The following is a 21,642-nucleotide window of genomic DNA, read 5'->3' as shown; positions in this document are numbered from 1 at the left end:
GTACAAGTCTGGCTTCAAAAGGGGAAAGAGGATTTTATCTGAAGAGGAAAAAAAAGAGATGAGAATGGGTATGGATGTGGCTTGATTTGTACGAGGAAGTGGGAAGTTACACAGTAGGACAAGAAGCCTCAGTTTCTAAGAGAAAGCTGTTTCTTTCTTTCCTTCTTTCTTTTTCTTCTTTTCTTTCTGTAGTTGTGATTCCCCACTCAATTCTTCAGGTTATTCTCCCAAAGTCTGGCCATGGAATGGAAGAAAATGACATGAGCTTTTCTTTCTTGGAGGTCTCAAAAGGAAGCTCCCAAGTGAGTTTTATCCAGGGAGGTAGCATGGCAGAAGAGACTGACATTAGACTCAACCCCAGCTGCTTACTTGCCCTGTAGCCTAAGACTGGCATTGCCCTGAGCCTTGCTCTCCTCTAAGATAATACAGTCACCTTGCAGGTGGTTGTGAGTGCTGATAAGAGTAGATTTGTAATCCGAATGTCCAAACTTCACACATCCCTATAATGCTCAAATCACTGTAATGTCAACTCCATCTCTTTTCATGGCAGAAATACTGTCTTTTACCAGGCTCCTTGTGTCCAGGCATTTCTGAGAAATGTTTGAAGAGTGTTTACATGGGCTACAGGCCAATTCTGGGTGGTTGCTTGTCATTGGAGTTTGTCATTGGGATCCAACTTCTACTTTCTCCTTCCGCAATTATGCCCACTTGCCTCAAGACAGAGTGCTACTGCTCTCCTCTGTGCTATTCTGCCCAACCTGGATATTGACCCTATCTCTGGTCCCATAGAATGATTGTTAAGATCAGGAAATAAGGTTTGTTAAGACTATGCTGAAGGCTTAGTGATACGAGAAGGATATTACCCAAGAGGGGATTTATAAGCAAAGTATCACTGCTCTTGGGTCTGGAGAGGGGTCCTCTCCTGGACACTTCTCTGCCTGCCCTCACACCTGCCTCGTGTGGCAGGGGCCAGTTGATGTACATGCGATGGAAATGCCTTGGAGTCCAGCCCTGCCTCCATATTCACATATTATAGAAAGATTGGCGATGACAATGTTTATTACATGCAGGGGGGAGAATGGTGACCCATACACAGGATGTGATCTTGTCCTTTGGCACAAAGACACCAGAACAACAACAAAACAAAATCATCTCCAAAGGATGGGCTCTCCAGTACAAAATAACAGTATCAGTAGCCCCGTACAGTTCCTCTTCATAGCTTGAGGTGAAGAGAAGCTCAACTATCTAGCCTTCAAACCATCTTGGAGTCTTGGCTTCTGATCTCCTGTGACAAATGATTAGGACAATAACCCATAGATCCACCAGGAAAAAGCAATAATGGCCAAAGATTTGTAAAGAACATCTGAATAATGGAAACAAAGATAACCTTTTATACTACAGCAAAGAGCTTCTGGAGCCAAAGTTCTCAAATCTCTCCCTTTCAGACAAGAGTCTGTGCTCTCCATTTGGATAACCTTGACCAAACCTTGACCTTCCTCGATTTAAATCAGATCCTCTTGTTACAGCCTCAATTTACACCATGTCCTTTGTTTCTGTAAAAATAATAATAATGGGTAGTTACACATATATTTCTGAGATTACTCAACTATTCTCTCCTTTTCTAGAGTTTTCCCAAGAGGCATCAGTTGTGTCTCTTTTGCTTAATTCTGTGTCCCCACGGCCTCATAACATGCCGGCACACACTAGGTAATCAGTGAATACTTGAGTGAATAAACAAATGAATGAATCAAAGGGGAGTCTGCCCTACACTTCCATCTCTAAGGAGACAGAAAATTACTTAAAACGTTTTCTTCTCCTGGGTTCTACTGAGGTTGCTTTACACCGATTCTGCCTTTTACTTTGCTGGCAGCCGTTGACCAGAGTTGTATCACATGGGTGGAATCTGAACATAGTAGCCCCAGTCTCCTTTCTTGAGCTTCATTTATAGTGGGCATGCGACTCAGCTCTGGCTGGTACAGCCATTATCTATTCTAGTCAAGAGGTGATCTGCTGGGGATGCTGGGTTTCTTGAGAAGGGATGGTGTTTTTCTGCCTCTGGACGTCACTGGGTTTGGATATGGCAGGTGCTGCGGAGATGAAGGAAGCACATGCATGAAATAAAGCCAACAGGCTCTTAGAGTAAGGGGGTGGGAGCCAGGTGTGGCTGGTAGGAGCCAGAAGCCCTTCTTGTTGCCTGAGGTAATGGCTGTCCTTATAGATTAAGGCAGTGAGTTTTCCAAATACATTTTACATGGCATCCAACACAAACACACACGCATGTAATACACAAAGCCTACAAAAGCTTCACAGGACAATACCACTCCTACTCTGTGCAAGATATTTCTTTTTTTCTTCCATCCTATTATTATGTTTAAAAAAAAAAAACTAATTGAGGGGTGCCTGGGTGGCTCAGTCAGTGAAGCGTCTGACTTCAGCTCAGACTGTGATTTCATGGTGTGTGGGTTCGAGCCCTGCATTGGGCTCTTTTCCGTCAGGGTAAAGCCCAGTTCAGATCCTCTGTCTCCTTCTCTCTCTGCCCCTCCCCTGCTTCTGCTCTCTCTCTCTCAAAAAATAAATAAACATTTTTGAAAAGACATAATCGAAGCACCCTAAAATCATTACACAACCCCAAAACTGTGTGTGACCTACAGCTTAAAAAATTTGGGAGTTTTCTGGTACTTTTTCTGCAGACTCTAGAGTCAGATTTCCTTGGGTTGGAATCCCAGCTCTGCCAGTTACTAGCTTTGTTCAAGCTTCTTAACTTCTGTGATTCCGTTTTCTTCTCATCCGGTGGGAATAATAAGAATGGCGCCTACTTCCTAGGGTTGTTCTAAGGATTAAATGAGTTAATATATGCAAAGCGCTTGGAATGGAGAGCCATTGGGAGGTCTGAGAAGGAAACTGACAGAGTCTCCCAAAGCTGAATTAGGCATGGTCCCTGCCCTCACTGAGTTTACATTCCTATGGGAAAGATATTATAATGCAGAGGTACTGAGATGAAGAGACACACACAGCAATCTGGGAACAAGAAGGAGAAACGTGCATTTTAGCTGGTAAAATAAAGCCTAATCTCCAGGAGATAGGACTGGGAGATAAAATAAATTCCGAAAATTCTATTTACTTAAAAACTAAAATACACTAAGCTTTAGAGCAATGTCAGGTATACGAAAATCGAAAGGAAAGTACAATGCAGAGAAGATTCCCTCACCTTCACCCTCACACAATTTTCTCTATTATTAACATCTTGTATTTGTGTAGTACATTTGTTACAATTGATATGACAATATTGATACTATTATTAAGTGAGGGCCACACTTTACATTACGGTTCACTCTTTGTCCCATACATTCTGTGGGTTTGGGCAAATGTACAGTAACATGTATTCATCATTATAGTATCATATGCAATGGTTTCACTGCCCTAATCCCCCCCCCCCCCCCCCCCCGCCACCTGTTTATTCATCCCTTCCTCCCTCCTGTGAAATCTCTGGGACCGATCCTCTTATTGTGTCCACAGTTTTGCCTTTTCCAGAATTCCATAGAATTGGAATCATACAGTAGGTAGACTTTTTAAGATTGACTTCCTTCACTTGACAGTGTCTACTGACTTTAAAAAAAATTATTTTTAATGTTTTATTTTATTTCTAGGAGAGAGAGAGAGAGACAGCATGAGCAGGGGAGGGTCAGAGAGACAGGGAGACACAGAACTTGAAACAGTCTTCAAGTTCTGAGCTAGCTGTCAGCACAGAGCCCGATGTGGGGCTCGAACCCACAAACCGTGAGATCATGACCCGAGCCAAAGTCGGACGCTTAACCGACTAAGCCACCCAGGCGCCCCATGTCTACTGACTTTTTAAAAAAACCTTTCTAAATACAGAACACATTCAGAAGAGAAAGAATAGAATTTGAAAGTATCTGGGGGGCACTACTAGGGCTCTGAACAATCGATAGGTGTAACCAATTTTCTTACAAGCATCTGCTTAATAATATTTGTTGAGCAAATATGAATAAACTCCAGCAGTACGACTACAACATTAACATGTGGTCAACATGTATTTGTTGACATGAACTACAGTCTTAACCCCTTGATTACATTTAGGAATTTTCCAGTCCTCAGCCATGCATATAATAGGAACACACGACTCTCATGGATTGAACTCTTCATAGGTGCAGGCACTATGCTAAGCATTTTATAAACATTACCTTAAACCAACTTTACCAATAATCGTTTGAGCTAGGTATTACTATCCCTGCTTTATAGATGAAGAAACAGGCTCAGAGATGTTGAGAAACTTGCCCAAAGTCATAAAGCAGGTAGAGTTCACCTTTCATTCACATTCAGATGAGAATCTTATCTCCAGGTTCCTGGGGTCACTGCTGGTGAGTACGCCAGCAGTTCTGTGGAGTCTTCTGTAAAAGTCCAGTACTTCTATAAGGCCCTCAAACAGATAATCCTGTGTGGTTAGAGTAAGCCAGTCTTCTCATTGGCCACCAAATTCCTTACCTTCCTTACTGAGGAATTCCCCAAACTATATCTGAGGGTTTTGGTCATTTACTGTTTCCTATATGGGACAGAGCCTTGTCATAATAGGTGTCACAGGTACTGGAAGTCCTGAGATGTAAATGTGAGATGTAAATGATATGTCCAGAGATAAGGCAGACATACAGTTCTATAATGGTGGTGAAATGAGCCCACCATTCACCATTGTAGGAGGAAAGAAGGAGACTCCAAGATCAGGGAGGGCTTCATAAATCATCAAAGATTATTAGATACCTCTACCTACAATTAGAAAGGTTAAATACCTGATTTTCTCCCATGCTTCCAAATTCTGTCAGGGAAGACTTATAAATCTAATAAGCAAAATATTTCAGGCAGCTGGACAAGTCTTGTAAACCTGTCACATCAAACACATCAGCCTGCAAAGTGTGGTGACCATCCACAGTATAACTGAAGCAGCGTCACAAAGACAAATTACTTTACCTGAATGAACACAGTTTATCAAGGTACTGATCTTGGATTCATGCCTTTACTGTCACGCTGCGTCTTTGTACAATTTCTTTGTGCAATTTGAGCTACATGTTTTTCTCATCTGACCGAGGGAAACTTAAAAACCACCTCAGTCTCATGACTGCAGTGACTGACATTTCAGAATCAGGGTTTGGTCTGAGACTCTGGATGGGGAAACAAGGCTTGCACAATAATTCCAAGAACATTCTAGATGAACCCTTCATTAATAAGCTGAATCCTGCTTACAGTAATAAAGTCTTCTCAGTCCTATACCTTTCTCAGAATATAATGCTATGAGTTTTTGAATGGTACCTTTTATAACACTTTTACCAAGATATCTTCCACATGAATTTTACTTTCTATTTTTTTAAGATTTTTAAAATTTGTGTATAATCTCTACACCCAAAATGAGGCTTGAACTCACAACCCTGAGATCAAGAATCAGGTGCTCCACCAGCTGAGTCAGCCAGGCATCTCCCACATGAATTTTAATTGACTAATTTGAATCAAAACTCTCTTCTCCTTGCCTGAATTGCGGTGAAATATTTTTACTGCCCGCTTGAATTCCACTTGTTTCATTAACCACCATATTCTGGCCATTTATTGACAGAACAAACCTAGAATTATAGAAGGTCAAGTTGGAAGAGTCTGTATCCGAGGCATTCCTATGCCCCAGGCTGTCCCTGTCACGCTCTGGCATCTCTGTTGGCACAGTCTTAGCAATAGGAAAATCCCTGCCTTCAGAATGAGGGCCTGACAGTCCCTGGCCTCCCTGGCAGGGGCAGGGTTGGGGTGTAGGGGTGGGGGTGGGGGTGACGTCTTGTCACCATTCAACTAGTTAGTGGCTGTCAGGATCAGAGCCCTAGATGGCTCTGTCCAAGCCCCTGTCTTCAGCCCAACGAAGGGATCTGATGAAGAACCATCTTCTATTTTTCCCCTTTTATTCACTTAATGAGCAGAGAGAACAGAGAACAGTGAGCACTTAGCACAGCCCTAGAAAATGGAGATGAGAAAATATTGTGTTCATTAACTGATTAATGACATCAACACCTAGCTGTCCATGTTCCCCCAAATAACAAAGGCCAGCAAGGTCTGGCCTCCATGCACCCACGTTTCAACCTCCTCTGCCCCTGCCCAGCCCAGAAAGGAGTTGGACAACTGTGATCATGGCCGTCGTGAGGAAATGATGAAAGGCTTTGAAAGACAAGCATGTGAAGCAAGGGGAAAGAAAGGGGGAAGGTCACAGTGGGCAGGGACCTAGAAGGAAGAGAGAAAGGCAGCTGGGTAGAGAGCCTGGGGGTAGGACTAGCATTGCCTTCACAACCACGGACTCCCACCTGGGTCTCAGAGACTGCTCTCTCCTCTTGCCTTTGGCTTCTGCAGAAAATATCATTGTCTTATGTCTCAGTCCTACTTAAAGAGATGATGTACACAGTTGTGTGTATGGACGCACACACACACTCACATGGGTGCTCATGGGTCTACTTAACTATATATACCAAATTGACACCTGGTCCAAAACTGGATTGGACTGAACAGAGCCACTCAAAGTGGGTGCCCACAGGGAGCTTGCACCTCTTGAAATCAGATACTGACTCAAGGGTAAGGGTTAGCCTCAGCCTTGGCAGGTGCCCTTTCCAGACCAGGTGAAGAGCTGAGAAGCCCCGCAGCCTACTTCATTACTTCTCCTCTTCTGAGCTCGCTTTACCTGTCATTCTAACACTTCTCCCTGCAGCTGTCCTTTGCCGAGCGTCTCCTGCATCCCAGACACGCTGTTGGCTGCTGCAGGTTGAGCCATGCAGACCTGAACTCGGATCCAAGGAACGAGGCACCACCTCAGCTCTCAGGACTTGTCACACTCAACGTAACCTGGAGGCTTCTTGCGAAGACCAGGGGAGACTAGTTGTGAAAATGCTCTAAATAGGTGGGTATGTGAGCTAATATCACACCATGTATACAGTGGTGTATACAACAGAACTCACTAGTGAGCTTGCTGCCGAGAGGAAGCAGAAGGTACAGTACTCGGCACCCGATGGACCACATGAGAGGTGGGAGGTCTGAGCGGCAATCAAGATGTGAATACGTGGGAAATCATGAGCATCAGGTTCCCAGGGTGAATGGGACGGTGAAATTAAAAACCGCATTGTTTTGCTTTTACTTTTTTCATTATTTCTTTTCTTTCTGTCATATTCAAGGGGGGAAAAAACCAAAGGAAACCAAATTCGGATTGGTTCTTATTCTACAGGGGCCCAGACACCAGTTCCCTGCTTATCAGTTGCCCTAGTAACAGAAGCCCGGCTGCTGGAGACCGAGGGGTGGAAGGTGGGGCTAAGGCTGTTTACCAGCTTGCTCTGGGGAAGGAGGCAGAACCATCCCCCACAGCACTAACCAGAGGAAACTGCTGTTCCCCAAGGTCATAGTTGGTAGAGCTTCCTGCCAAAGCACCCGACATCTGAGTTCATGACTGAAGTGGCCTTCACCGCAAAGCCTTTCTATAGAAGGAGACCCGATGGTTTGTGAATGACCAACTAACTGCTTCCCGCTCAGAACTGAACTCTGTGCTGCCTGGAGTGGGGCTACAGGTGGACAGAGAACCAGGCTTTTGTTTGGTTCTGGTTTTTGGTTTTTTTCAGGCTTTTGAATTTCTTTTTTTTTTAATTTATTAAAAATTTTTTAATGTTTATTTATTTTTGAGTGAGTGAGAGAGAGAGAGAGAGAGAGCAAGAGCAGGGGAAGGACAGAGAGAGGGAGACACAGAATCTGAAGCAAGCTTCAGGCTCTGAACTGTCAGCACAGAGCCCGACGCGGGGCTTGAACTCACGAACGGTGAGATCATGACCTGAGCCAAAGTCGGACGCTCAATTGACTGAGCCATCCAGGTATCCCTGGGCTTTTGGATTTCTGTGTTTAAGCCCTGGCTCTTTCATTTGAAAGCTATGGGACTCCTTCCCTGTAAAAGGAGGACAGGGTATAATGTCCACTGGCTGAGGGTTATGGAATTTTCTCTCCCATCCGTCTTAATTTTCCCCTTTCCTTTCAGATCCCCGGAATCCCTCTAGCCCTCCTCTTGTGTGACCAGCTCAAACTCAAAATTCTTCTTCATTTTTCAAAGCAATTTTTCTTTCTGTGTGTCATGGCTTGCTCTCTAAACCAGATCCTGGGACCTAGCTTTTCAGAACTGAGTGCCAGGCAAGTGATTTGCTGACAACAAGAGAAGTTCTCTGAAGGGAATTCTGCCCCCAGCTTCAATGTAACATGCATTTCTTTCCCTTCATGGCTATACTGGCTCTTCCCTCCGCACTTCCCTTTTTTCTCAAGACAGCCTATAATGAATGAGATGGCCCAATCAACAGCCACACTGGCCTACCCTCTTCCACAGACTTCTCAAATCTCCAGTGCACCGCTCCCCTCACAGGCCATTTTCTAAAGACTCTAAGACCAACCATGCCCACCCTTCCCCTTCCATGTCTCTCCAGTCTTTCTTACAAACCCAACTGTGCCATCATGCCAACGTGGTAGCCGGGAGTGTTTATTATATATACCCACCAAACACGGGGTTGGGGGGGAGCTGTTTTGTAACAAAATTACAAAAAGCAATCCATCAATGGTAGAAATTGGCCATCACTAATCTAACATTCTTCCTGAAGTGTGCCCCATCCACTCTGCCAATCAAACCTCATTTGTTCAGCTAATAGCAGAAATCTTTCAACTGTAGGGAGAGAAGACCTCCTACTCTGGCCATAAAGAATGAATTGCATTTCACCTAGACCACACTTAGTAATCTCATTCTCCTAGGGTTGGCTACATGACCCAATGAAATATAAGGGGAAGTTTGCTGGATGTGTCTTTTGCTGTCTTGGGTTAAAAAGGACAAACTCAGCAGGCAGGGTCCTTTTTGTACCTTTGTCACGTTGTCTTTCCCAGAATACTGATAATATGCCTGGAAGTACAGCAGCCACCTTGGGACCATGAGGCTCAAGAAGAGGGCAAAGATATAATCTGTTAAAGTATGGCTTAATAGAAAGATAGCAAGAGCCTGGGGATACTGATGGTAACCTCGAGTAGCTGAGGTCTCAGCAGTCATGTGAAAATGAATAAGGCTCCATTTGTTTAGGTCACTGGGTCTTTTGTTACACATACCTAAATGCAATCCTAACTGATACATAGTTCTTTCTCTCAAGAGATGGGTAATGACTCAGTGTATACAACTCGATATCACTCTTTATTCTGTATCTAGTGCATGAAAAAACCCTGTCTGCTCTACTATCAAAATACATCCCAGGGTACCTGACTGGATCAGTTAGGGAAGCAGGCAACTCTTGATGTTGGGGTCATGAGCTCCAGCTCCACATTGGGCTTAAAGCTTACATTAAAAAGAACATATAGATATATGTTTATCTCATATATACATATGAGATATATACATATAATATAGGATATATATATATATATATGTATATATATCTCAGATTTCAAACATTTCTCATTGCCCTGATACCAACCTGGATTAAGCACCATCATCTCACTCAGAATATGGCAGCATTCACTGAACAGGCCACCTGTGTCTAGCCTTTCTCCTCTGTAGTCTATTCTCAACACAGCGACCAGAGTGATTCCATTGAAAGGCAAACCAGATGGTAACCCTTCTGTGATCAAAACCCTCCAGTGGTGTCTATGGTACCCAGAGTAGAAGCCAAAATCCTTAAAGTGACATACAGGGGACCTGCATGACTCAGCTCCTGCTTTTTTGTTATTTTGTGTTGTTTCTATAACACTGCTTTGAAGTTTACTGACCTTTTCTTCCTCAAAATTGAATCTACTTTTATGCCCACCCAGTGCATATTTCATTTTGTACTTTTCACTTTTTGGCTCTTGAGTTTCCTTTTGTTCTTGGTTTCTCTCTTCATCGTATTCATGTTTTTCTTTAATCCTTGAGCATAGTTACAATAGCTGCCCCAAAGCCCTTGGATGTTAATTTCTGTCACTTCCAGGTCTGTTTCTATTGACAGATTTTTTTTTTTCCCTGATTCTGTGTCACATTTCCTTTTGTTTTGGGGCAAATCTAATAATTATCACTGGACGTGGAACATTGTAGCTTTTCTGTTGTCGAATCTTTAGATTATGTGAACAGGCAGCACATTTACATTGACGTGAGCATTTCACAGCTTGTGTTTAAGCTTTGTCAGGGAAGGTCTAGAGTTTTCTTTGAAGGCCAATGTGCCCTTTACTAAGCATTGAACCTTCTGAGATACCAATTTAATATCCTAGCTGTTCAACCAACACTTTCCACCCTGGCCAGTCTTACATCAAGTATCTCCCAGCCCTGTGCAAGCTCTTGTGTTTGTTCAGTATCCAGTTCTCTGGTGGCGGTCTTGTCTGTCTGTCTGTCTGTCTGTGTTTTTGTAACTGCTCTTTGTCTATTCTTCTATGTATGGACAGCTTTGCATTCAACAGAAGACCCAAGGGAACCCCATATACGTTTCCAAAGTTCTTTTCCTGTATTGCTCACTTAGCTCCGGTATTCTCTGGCATGATTTCAAAAATCGCAGCCTCTTCCCACTCTGATCTTCACCTTCTCAGCCTAGTGAGATGGTCCACACTCTTCACAGGTTTCCCTGCTTCATGTTGCAATCCGGAGTTGCCCCGAGGCAGAAGTCCGGGGCAGCAGTGGGGTTCCCCTCACCTGTTTTCCTTCCCTCAGAGTTTACCGTCCTGCACTCTGTGTTGCTCACTGTCTGAAAACGTGATTCCATGTACTTCACTAGATTTCTAGTTTATGGCATGAAGGTTACTCAGTCGTCACCGGACGTGGCCATGAACACTCCTTTAATGTGTAGTGCATTTCAGCCTCTGTGAGAGCTCCAGGGTACCAAGTTGAGTGTGGGTCCATTGGCATGTGGTTGAGGAACTGAAACTCAGAGTGAAGAAGTCATTTGCCTATGACAAAGCTGTCACTGGAGCTAGGAGGGATGCCCAGGTGTTTTGGGCTCTTAGGCTGATCTTTATGCTCAAGCTGTATCACCTTTTCCGAGCTTAGCGCTTCTGAACACACCCTCCCCCTCAGCTCCTGTCTTCTCACACTTAGAATACAGACTTCTTCAGCCAGCACCCCCTCTAACACCCTCCCCCAGACTAGCTGGGAAAGGTCTTTCAAGCCCCAGCGGATCAGACCATTTAGAAGGACTGAGACCCACTCCATCCCAAGTCAGCGGGATGAGCGTTCTGATTCTCTCCACCGCCCACTTTGACATCTGCTTCAGATTTCCCCTACAGGCCCCTCTCTCCAGCCTGCAGCACGATGAGACCGTGTCTGGTGAAATTGTGCTGTGAACAGCAACACTTAAGCAAATGGGATTCATCCAAAAACAATTTAGGTAGAAAACAGCTGCTTCTGCGTGTCAGGCGACAAGGGGCTGAGGGTCGCAAAAGGCCTCTTTGCTCCATGAGTACTGGTTCCGGGGACTTGCTGCCCAGTTGCAGGGGGTCCTCAGGCAGGCAGGCTCCTGCCGCAGGGGTTCTCAGAGTCTGTTCCTGTGTAGAGAGCACTTTTTCCCGAAGTCATGCCTCTATGAGGTGGGAGGATAAAGGCCCAGGTATTTTAGTCTGAATGAAGCAGGATGACTCTGGTGGACAGAACAGATCTGGAGCTCCCGGCCAGGTTGGCCGAAGCCTTGTCAGGGCTGCATGCGGACTCCGTTCCCCCCGCCCCCTCCCCTAGTCCTGCCTCCTCCCCGGCCTTTCACAGGTGATGATTCCTGGTGAATGATCTGCACCTACTTCTGGCTCTACCTCTGTTCCGAAGCCAATCTGTGACTCAGGGAACCACCACTGGGGCCACACAGCCCAGGTTCCCCGCAGCCAGGGCCTCAAAGTTAGGCAGTGGGTGCTGATTCCATAGGACGGTCACCCTGATATGACAGGTTTGGGCTCCTCACAACTTTCCACCTCCCTTCCGTCTTAGAAAATTGAAGTGACCATCCAGAATGTATTGGGAAATAATGTCAGATATTTATTGAGTGTACATTCTGAGCCAGACACCATGCTTTCAAACACACAGTCACACTTAATCTCCACAAACGATCCCATAGGAAAGGTAACCCTATTATTCCCGCTCTTTAAAGACCTTCTCTAGCCTCTATCTGCGAAGAGTTGGGGCAGGTCCAGGGGTAGGTGATGCATGACTATCTCGTGCCCTCTCCAGGGTCCTGGCCCCAACTTCTACAGCATGAGCCCCTGACAGTGGCTTCCTTCTCTTCTCTGGGTGGTGCTTACCTCCTTCCTGTCCTCCTCCCTCCCCCAGTTCTCAGTTCTGCAGGTCTGGCAGCCCCTGCACTGGCCCCACTAGCAAAGCAGAGGCACTTTCCGTGCCAAAAACCCACCCTTGAAAGTAGGAACAAAAGTGCTCAGCCCACATCCTGTATCTGAGCAAATTTGTCATAGGTGGTTCAACCCAGGCAAACCTTTATGCAATATCCTTCATCTTACCACCAGTCTAGTAACCACCAAATCTGGGCTCCCAAGAGGTCACTAATTCATTTATCCACTTATCAACAATGAACTACCAGTGATGGACCTGCTGGCTACAAGGGCTGGCTGGAAGAACACAGATGAACCACCTCGTCATTTATTCATGCACTTGCTTATTTAACAATGACTTACTGAGATCCTGTTTTGTCTGAAGTACACATCCTGATGACATGGTGGGAGCAAGAAGCAGTCTTGACCTTGCATTCCATAGAAAGGGGGAAGGGTTAGAGTCCATCATTCACCTACTTTACTGTAGAATCCAGTCTCACATACAGAGTCTGGAAGGACATACAAGAGATTTTTAGTTCAGGTTGGAGAGTGACTTCTGATGCAGATGGGGATCTTGGATGAGGTGTGCATCTGGGCATCTCATTCTGTTGGTTCCTTCCTAGTTCCTTTCAGGCTGAGTCTTTCCATTTAAGCTCTTTGGGTGCCTCATCGGTGTACTCTTCCCACCAAGGAACAAATGCATTTCTCCAAACATGCTTTCTCCTTTCTTCCCTTCCAGGGCCCTGCCTTGTAGATGGGCCTTCCTTAGCATGCCTCCTATGTGTTCCCAGGCTGACAGAGGCTGAAAAAGCCCACCCCCTCCTCTGCCTAGAGGCACGTGAACAAAGAGCCCCTTTCTGTTAAGCCAAGTTAAGACCTGAACCGGGTCCCACAAAGCAAGGTGGGGAGGTGCCAGCACTTAGGAATGCATGCGTGTGGGGGCAAGCAAGGAAAATCTATCTTGCCATACTTAGAGTGTTTCTTCCTCTTTTTTCTGCATGTTTCCATTCGACTTTGCCTGGTGTTCTCCCGCTGCTTCCTCCTTCTTTTGGGTCCCTACCTATTTCTGCAGTGAGCTAGGTTATAGATTCCCCTCTCTCCCTACCCATCCCTGGACAATCCTTATCCCAAGAAAAGACAGAGGAGGGGGAAGACAGAACCCTCCCCGGAGTCTAGTCTACCAGGTGCTGAGCCTCCTGCCAATAACCACCAGAGGGCGCTGCTCCCCCTGGCCTCCTGCGGTGCAGGCTCCACCACCCCCCATGCCCCCAGCCAGGCAGGGGGTGCTTCTGAGGCACTGCACAGGTCTGTACCCAAATTTCCGTCTAGACGGTGGCAGTGCCTCCACTACATCTTTCATTTTTATTTCCCCCTTTAGCGGAACAGTCTGCTGAATTTTCTCCTCAAGCAAATCACTAAAGCATATGGTTTCTGAGTAAGTCTTGAGTTAATAATTATAGTTTTCCCCACCTTGAGGGATTCAGATATTCCCTAGGGCTTAAAACAGAGCTACATCTTGCCTTCCCAGACCTGTGTAAATCAAGGTGACCCGGGACTGGGATTTAAATCTGCCCTTATTAACCAAAAATGGGTGTCCTCACATCACCACCCATGTGGCAATACTCAGTTGCTATGACACCCCTAAAGGCTCATCGGTCATTCTTGTTCCCCATGTGTGCCCAGGGTGACCGTTTCTGCCTCCGAGTTCACTGAGACAGAATATTAGTTTCAGATGCGCAATATAGTGACTCAAGACTTCATACATCACCCTGTACTCATCCCAAGTACCCTCCTTCATCCCCACCACCTATGTAATCCACCCCCCATCCCTTCCCCTCTGGTGACCATCAGTTTGTTCTCTATAGTTAAGAGTCTGTTTCTAGGCCCACCACCCCCCCTTTTTCTTTCCCCTTTGCTTTTTTGTTTTGTTTCTTAAATTCCACATATGAGTGAAATCATGTAGTATTTGTCTTTGTCTTATTTCACTTGTCAAAGCTCACTATCCAGAGGAAGCCAGGCTGATCCCTGCCAGAGTGCCTGCCTCCACTCCCCCCCACATTCCATTCGCCATTCATACTGCGGTGCTGCTCAGATTCAATCAGCTCCCTCCTCCTGCATCTTCCATAGGTCCTGCCCATGTTCCCCTTCCTGGGGTTCCGTCAGAAGCCATAAATGAAGATTGACAGAGGGGCATCTGGGTGGCTCAGTCAGTTAAGTGCCTGACTCTATTTCAGCTCAGGCCATGACTCACAATTTGTGGGATCAATCCCTGCTTTGGGCTCCATGCTGAGCATGCAGCCTACTTGAGATTCTCTCTCTCCCCCTCTCTCGCTCGCCCCCTCTCTCCCTCTCAAAAAAAAAAAAAAAGATTGACAGATTGGACTCCATAAAAACACTTTTGTAATTGCACAAGCTAATATAAACAAAATATGAATAAAAATAATGGGGAAATTTAAAAATAAGATGAGAGAGAAAAGATCAATTTATGTAGTGCAGACAGAAGGACAACCCCATAGGAATGGGCAGGCAACTGGGAGAAGCAACAGCATTGGTCAATAAATATATGAAGAAATAATTGCTCAACCTTTAATTTTAATATAAGTTCAAATAAGGAGACATTGTTGTTTGATATAAAAGATATAAAAGACTTATAAAACCCATTATTTGCCAGAATCAGGGAACTAAGCATACTCCATATACTGTGGGAGGGAATATAAACTTTTCCAATCCTTGTCAGGGAACAAATATAAATCTTGAAGAGTAATATAGAAATAGTAAGTGCCCATTCTTTTATATAAACTCATCTCGTTGCAGTATTGTCTGTTACTGTGAAATTTACAGTCAGCTAAAGGCAGTGGGAGAGTGTAGCCATTAATAGGGCACATAAACTGATGTATCTAAATTTATGACATATACGATGCTTTATCTTAAATTGTTGAGTGTGTGTGTGTGTGTGTGTGTGTGTGTGTGTGTGTGTGTACAGAGACAGAGAGAAAGAAGAAAATTGGGAATGACATACACTAAACCTTAACAGTGATTTCTTTAGGGAATGAGTAGCCACTTTCATTTTCTGCTTTATATACTTTCATGTCCTTTAGGGTTTGGTTGCAATGCGCATTTGCTACAGTTATATTTTTCCCCATGTTTCCAGTATGGGGCAAAAAGGAACAATTTGTTTATGTGTTTGCCTCCCCGACTAAGGACATAAGTCATTAGAAGGCTGGAACCAAGTCATATTTATATTTATAAAGTGGCTGGCATAAACACTCCATTCACATGTTTTGAATAGTTTCTTTTACACATTTTAAAGGTTGACGCTCCATGTAGCATATCTTTCATTTCCTATAGTATGATATTTTGTCGAATTTACATATTTGCCTCCCTAAGTAGAGTGCAGGTTTCTTGAGGCAGATCAGATGCATCCCTTATAAGCTCCTAGCAGCTCACTGCCAAGTGTGGACTTTCCATGAAGTCTGCAGTACTTGTTGGGTACTGAGTCATTCAAAGTCTTACTTCCTTTCTAGACCCCAACCCCTCCACCCATATCCTCACTTGATCTTAGCCAAAAGGCTAAGCGATCAACCCCCCCCCCCCCACATTCTCTTCCTCTGCCTTGGCGGGGCTCTGAGTTTAGAACATACTAATGTCTGTGTGACTGGGAAAGAGTGAAAGTCTAGTAAGGAATGTCTCCAATTTAGGCTCTGAGTCTGAATAGACAATATAACAATGGAGCAGAAGATCTGACTTGGGATAGAATCCACAGCTTGGAACCAGAATGAGACTTGGCTTAAGAAGGTCTGCAGGGGCGCCTGGTGGCTCAGTCAGTTGGCCATCTGACTCTTGATTTCAGCTCAGGTCATGATCTCAGGGTTCATGGGATTGGGCTCACTGCTGACAGTACACAGCCTGTTTAGAGTTCTCTCTCTCTGTCAATCTCTGCCCTCTCCCACTTGTGCTCTCTCTCTCTCTCTCTCTCTCTCACACACACACAAGATAAATAAATTTTTTTTAAAAAAAGAAGAAAGTCTGCAAACAACTGTCATGACCTTGAAGGTAACAGAATTCAGGACAGGCTGGAAGTGGGCGGTGAGCTAGGAAGAGCAGGACGCAGGAGACTGGGGGAGGCTGTCTTCACATATTGGGACTTTTCCATTCTTCTGTCCCTTTGCAACCCTCTGCCTTGTTTTCTTACCAATTTTGCTGATTCTGTACTTTTGGTGGGTTTCCCACCACAATCCTTCCTTAAAAATACACCAGTCTGTTTTAATTTTCTAAATCAGAATAAATCTGATCCTATGCCCTTAACTCACTGGACTGATGAGAAATCCAATCTCATTCATTACCAATGCTCTCTCTCTCCACCCACAGCTGATCTTACTTTAGTTCAGACATTCGGGAGTCCCCATGATCATTGTGTTATGCTCCTGCCCAAGCCTACCTATTGTCCTAGAGGCAGGTGGTCCGGATGCCCTGTCACCCCTGGGTCCCGAGGATCCTATGGCCTCTTGCATAGGTAGGAGCTGTTGCTGGCCCACCAGCCAGGCCACGATGATCAGAGCGGAGGAGCAAAGGACTGGGGGTCCCTGCCGATAGACACCTGCAGAGGACTGAGGCCTGGAGCGGTGTGAGATCTCCTAGACTAGCCAGGCGGGCAGTTGCCTTCCAGCTCTGAGCATCTATGGTTTAGTGACTCCATTCAGGCCTCATGTTACTAACCTGGGCTTTGATATATCTTTTTGTTTCCAGACTTAACTTCTAGCAGAGCAGGAAGGGTGACCTTACTGTGTGCTTCTTCTCCAGGAATTCTTGTGTAGGATTCTGGGAGGCTCCCCGGGACCCTCCAAATCTCCCCATCTAGGCCTTCCCTTGACTTCCTCTCAGACCTTGAACTGGGACTGGCTTTGCTCTCCTGTGGCTGCTGACTTGTTCCCTGAGGCACAAGGGGGAAAAAAATCATTCTGCTTCAGCAAGCGTGACCTCATTTGTGCAATCTTGACCCTGTGGTGTAAGGCTGTCCTGTCCCTACTATTTGTGGGGCCCAGAGCTAGGGTACAAATGGAGGCCTGCATATTTTTATGCAAGTTTAAATATTTAAAAGAGCTAACTGTTAAAATATGATTTATAGTCTTACATTAACAAATAGGATTTCACAACAACCTAGAAGATCAGGCTTGAGTTCAGAATTCTCAGGCTCCTGGGAATTCTGCCCCGGCATGGGGCAGTGTATGTCCTCGGCCCTCAGCCCACAGGCAACCCTCCTCTTCTCCCTCAGCCTCTCACAGAACAGAGCCTCTTACACACACACTTGTGGGCACCTCAGTCTTTGCATCCAGTCCTCTTCTATACCCTACGTCCACACCCCCAAACACACACACACGCACACACACACACACACACACACACACACACACGGTCCTGTGGGCCAGGCATGTGTACATCAGCCTTGGATTCCACACTCAGGATGCTGGGACCATGGAAAAGGCCTATCCAGGCCCTGAAAGTGGGCACCAGGCTATCTGGGCAGGAATCCTGAGTATCTGGGTCATGGTGTAGAAGAGGGGAGATGCGAATTCCAGGTGGATGTGCCCTTAGCCCTGGAGTCTTATGTCACGGTCAGGGCTGCAGCTGGAGGAGGACCAGAGTGGAGCCACCAATAGCAGAGAGGCAGGCTGCTGTGGTCCCCAGGTCAAATCCAGCCCAATGCCTGTTTTTGTAGTTACATTTTTTTGGAACACAGCTACACCCAATTTGTTTTCACGTTGCCTATGACTGCTCTCCCTCCAGAGTGGTGGGGTTGGGAAGTTACAACCGACCTAGGAGCAGGGCCTGCAAAGCCTAAAATATCTGGCCCTTTATAGAAAAGTTTGCCATTCTTCCTTCAAAGCACGATATCCCAAGCTGGGAATAAGACTGTTTGGGTCTGAGGCTGTTTCTGGGTTCAGACACCTAATTTCACCATAAATTTCTCCTGATCCTCTCACTTCTAATCCATTCCTTCTAGAAAAACGATTTGCTTTTGTTATTTTTGAGAAATAGATTTTTAACCTAAGTTCTGAACAACACTTTCACAAGCCTATTTAATCATTGCAACTCACGAAGGAGGTCATAATGGCCGGATTTGCAGAAGGAGCTTACGGGGGTGTGTGTGTGTGTGTGTGTGTGTGTGTGTGTGTGTGCGTGCATGCGCGCGCAGGGAATGCAAGGTCATCTTTCTTTCTTTTTAAAAAATTTTTAATGTTTATTTTTGAGACAGAGAAACAGAGAATGAGCAGGGGAGGGGCACAGAGAGGAAGACACAAAGTTGGAAGCAGGCTCCAGGCTCTGAGCTGTCAGCACAGAGCCCAACACGGGGCTCAAACCCACAAACCGTGAGATCATGACCTGAGCTGAAGTCAGACACTTAACCAACTGAGAGGCCCAGGCGCCCCAGGTCATGTTTCTAAGTGGTGGCAGCAACAGAATTTCTGTGGAGGAGAGGCTTGACGATGGCCATGTGATTAAGGGGAAGTGAGAGCCAGATGCTAGGGGACTTCTTTCTAAGGGGCTTTGAATATTCATTCCCTCATGACTGAGAAAACACCAGATGTTCATGGTACAGGGGTGGCAAGCGTGGCTGGGGTAGGGAGACTGAGTCCCCCGAGGTCCCTAAACACTGTCCCAGTGCTCAGATTTTCTTACCACAAGGTAGACATTACCTGGGACACCTCTCTGGTTTTCTAACTGGTTGAGCTCAAAAAGCTCAACACTGAAAATGGAATGTTTTTGGTAATAATAATAAAGTCAAATGTTAATGAAGCACAACATAATGTAAAAACAATATTTTTTCTAAATTAAAAAAAATACAAAACACAAATGCCCTGGGGATTGGGTATAGACCACAAATCACTCATCAATGTGTCCAAAAAAACCCACTGTGACATTCTATCATGCAAAATAACTTGTCAGATTTTAAAACATTTTTATTTGATCTTTGGTTTTTTGTTTTTTTTTTTAAACAACACTGATGTTGAAATACAAGAAAATACCCACCAGAGTGGCAGTACCTCCTTTTGCTCTTCGCGGCCTTTTGCCTGTTTGATTTTAGAAACGTTTGGGCCATTGAAGAATTACTTCTCAGCGACTTTGAAGTGTTCCACAGTGATGTTGAACTTTAAAAAAAAAAAAACCACACAAATCCTCTAAATTTTGTTTGCATTGTTTTCCAAATCAGTTATAAATATTGTGTCAAAGTATTCAATGGGTGAAGCTCCAAGACACTTGAACTTCTGAGGTTTTAGTAAGGTGATATTTTTTAAAAAATCTTTTTTTTCCCTGAAAATGGCATTGAACAACTCAAATAAGTACTCACATGCTATATAACATACAATTTTGAAATTCTAAAACTTGAACTATTTCAATATTTTATGGAGCCACTATTCTTAGACACTATTTTTAATTAGATATGTTTATTACTATATTAGATTATTAAGGAACTTAATAAAAGGCCTACAATCTTGCAGCATCTAAATTTGGGGGGCTGCAATATGTAGCAAGAACTGTGCAGATGTATATTATTTTTTAGAAAAACATTTTTGAAAACAGTGTTAATAGAAATACTTGATAAGTTTATTTGTATAGCAAAACAATCAAAACTAAATATTTCTGGGTTTGGATGCGTCTGGGTTTGGGTGATGAATTATGTGAAGGGAGCAGAATTGTTGGCCAGACATTCCATTATACACTGAATGTTCCTTAGGTCAGCAGAGTAAAAGACCCCAGATTTGCACCAGGTGCTGAGCCAGCTATTTTATAAGTGAATTATAAAAAGAAAACTCAACTGGGGCGCCTGGGTGGCTCAGGTCATGATCTCACGGTGGGTGGGTTCGAGCCCCGCATCGTCGGGCTCTGTGCTGATAGCTAGCTCAGAGCCTGGAGCCTGCTTCAGATTCTGTGTCTCCCTCTCTCTCTGACCTTCCCCCGCTCACGCTGTCTCTCTCTCTCTCTCTCTCTCTCAAAAATAAATAAAACATTTAAAAAATTTTAAAAAGAAAAATTGAACATATCGCACAGCCCAGCATCTCTGGCCCAGGGTTTCCCCACAATCCCCTGTGAGCCCTGTGGCTTGCACTTCAGCCATCTGCACATGTGTTTGGATCGCTCTCCATCTGGAGAGTGCACACACCCCTTATCTCATGGTCCTGGCTAGGCCAGGAAGGAAGTCACCCTGGTATTCCCCAGTCCTCAGCTCCAAGTCCCTTCCTGCTGTTTTATTTATTTAACCAACACTTACTTACACAGCACCCTTTAAGCGGACCGTGTGCTCAACACTCAGGAAACATCCTGAATCTTCCTAAGGACCCGCTGAGGTGATCATGGTGATCATCCCATTTTACAGAGAGGAAACTGGCGCAGAGAGGCTGAGAGCCTTGCCTAAAGTCATACAGCAGGAAAATGCATTTCAAAGCTGCAGTGTGGCCAGGGTGTGCCCGACCTTGCCCCACACTCTGTGCCTTCCTTTGGCCCAACTATACCTGGAGTCCGCCCCTCACTCCCAACCCAGGCTCCAGTCTTTGGATCTTACTCAGAACTGAGGGAAAAGTCAAGTGGACCAGGTCCGGTGGCACCACCACGTGTTTTAGGACCCCCTCCTCTGACTTTAGTACACCCCACCCAGAACCTGGAGCCATCATGCTGCTCTAGACTGTCTGGTCGCCCTCTTCGCGTGGCACGGACCTCGCAGGCGGCGCTGGGAGAATCAAGTGTCGCCCTCCAGTGGCGACCCCGCTCGGTGCCATCTCGCGTGGAGCCAGCCCTCCGCACCCGCCCCGCCTGCGCTGAATGTTCGCCCCTGAGCTGGGCCGCGACAGCGATCTTCCCAGACGCCAATCCCTTGTCCCCCGCTGGACTGGAGCCCGGCCAGAGCGCCCCTAGCGGCGCGCCTGGAGAGCGCACTTGCTGGCATTCAGCGCTCCCACCCCTCCCCTCCCGGCCTCCTCCATCCCTTCTCTGCCGCAGGTGATGGGGTCGCCGCCCCACGCCCCCTCGACGGACGTCTGAGTGGAGGAGCGCTGGGCTGAGGGATGCCTTGGCGCCGAATTCTCCGCTTACAGAGCTGAAGGGGCCGCAGGGAAGCTGGCCTGCCGGCAAGGCGGAATGAGACCAAACGAGACAGGGTGGGGTGGGCCCAGTGAGGAAATCCCCATCTCTGTCCCCGGAAAGAGGAACTTAACGGTAAAGTGACACTGGTGCGCTGGAGCTGTCCGTGACCAACGCCTCACGCGCTTCACAATTCTCGCAGCTACCTGCGCCCTTCATCCATCCACTGACTGGGTGATCTATGGCTAAAGGTTGTCGAGAGTT

At 45.7% G+C, this 21,642-nt stretch overlaps 1 protein-coding gene across 3 annotated transcripts in view; it reads right to left on the bottom strand.

The window, feature by feature from the left end:
• The window catches only part of DENND2D (DENN domain containing 2D), a 41,788-nt gene extending 21,145 nt beyond the window's left edge, over positions 1-20,643 (bottom strand). The window contains exons 1-3 of one of the 3 annotated variants that reach the window (XM_039221640.1): positions 20,573-20,643; positions 19,333-19,451; positions 12,667-12,812 (exon numbers count right to left, since the gene is read on the bottom strand). In XM_039221640.1, coding sequence (XP_039077571.1) covers positions 12,667-12,772 — 106 coding nt within the window. In that variant the 5' untranslated portion in view covers positions 12,773-12,812; positions 19,333-19,451; positions 20,573-20,643. Of the gene's footprint in view, positions 1-1,387; positions 1,554-4,324; positions 4,408-4,980; positions 5,059-12,666; positions 12,813-19,332; positions 19,452-20,572 lie in introns of those variants that run through there. The other 2 variants (XM_039221642.1, XM_039221644.1) reach the window with 2 other exon arrangements.
• Between the last annotated feature and the right edge of the window lie 999 nt (positions 20,644-21,642).

This window comes from Hyaena hyaena, unplaced genomic scaffold (genome assembly GCF_003009895.1).
Source record: "Hyaena hyaena isolate Hyena2069 unplaced genomic scaffold, ASM300989v1 scaffold_993, whole genome shotgun sequence".
NCBI lineage: Eukaryota > Metazoa > Chordata > Mammalia > Carnivora > Hyaenidae > Hyaena > Hyaena hyaena.
This window is presented reverse-complemented; position numbering and strand designations above follow the sequence as displayed.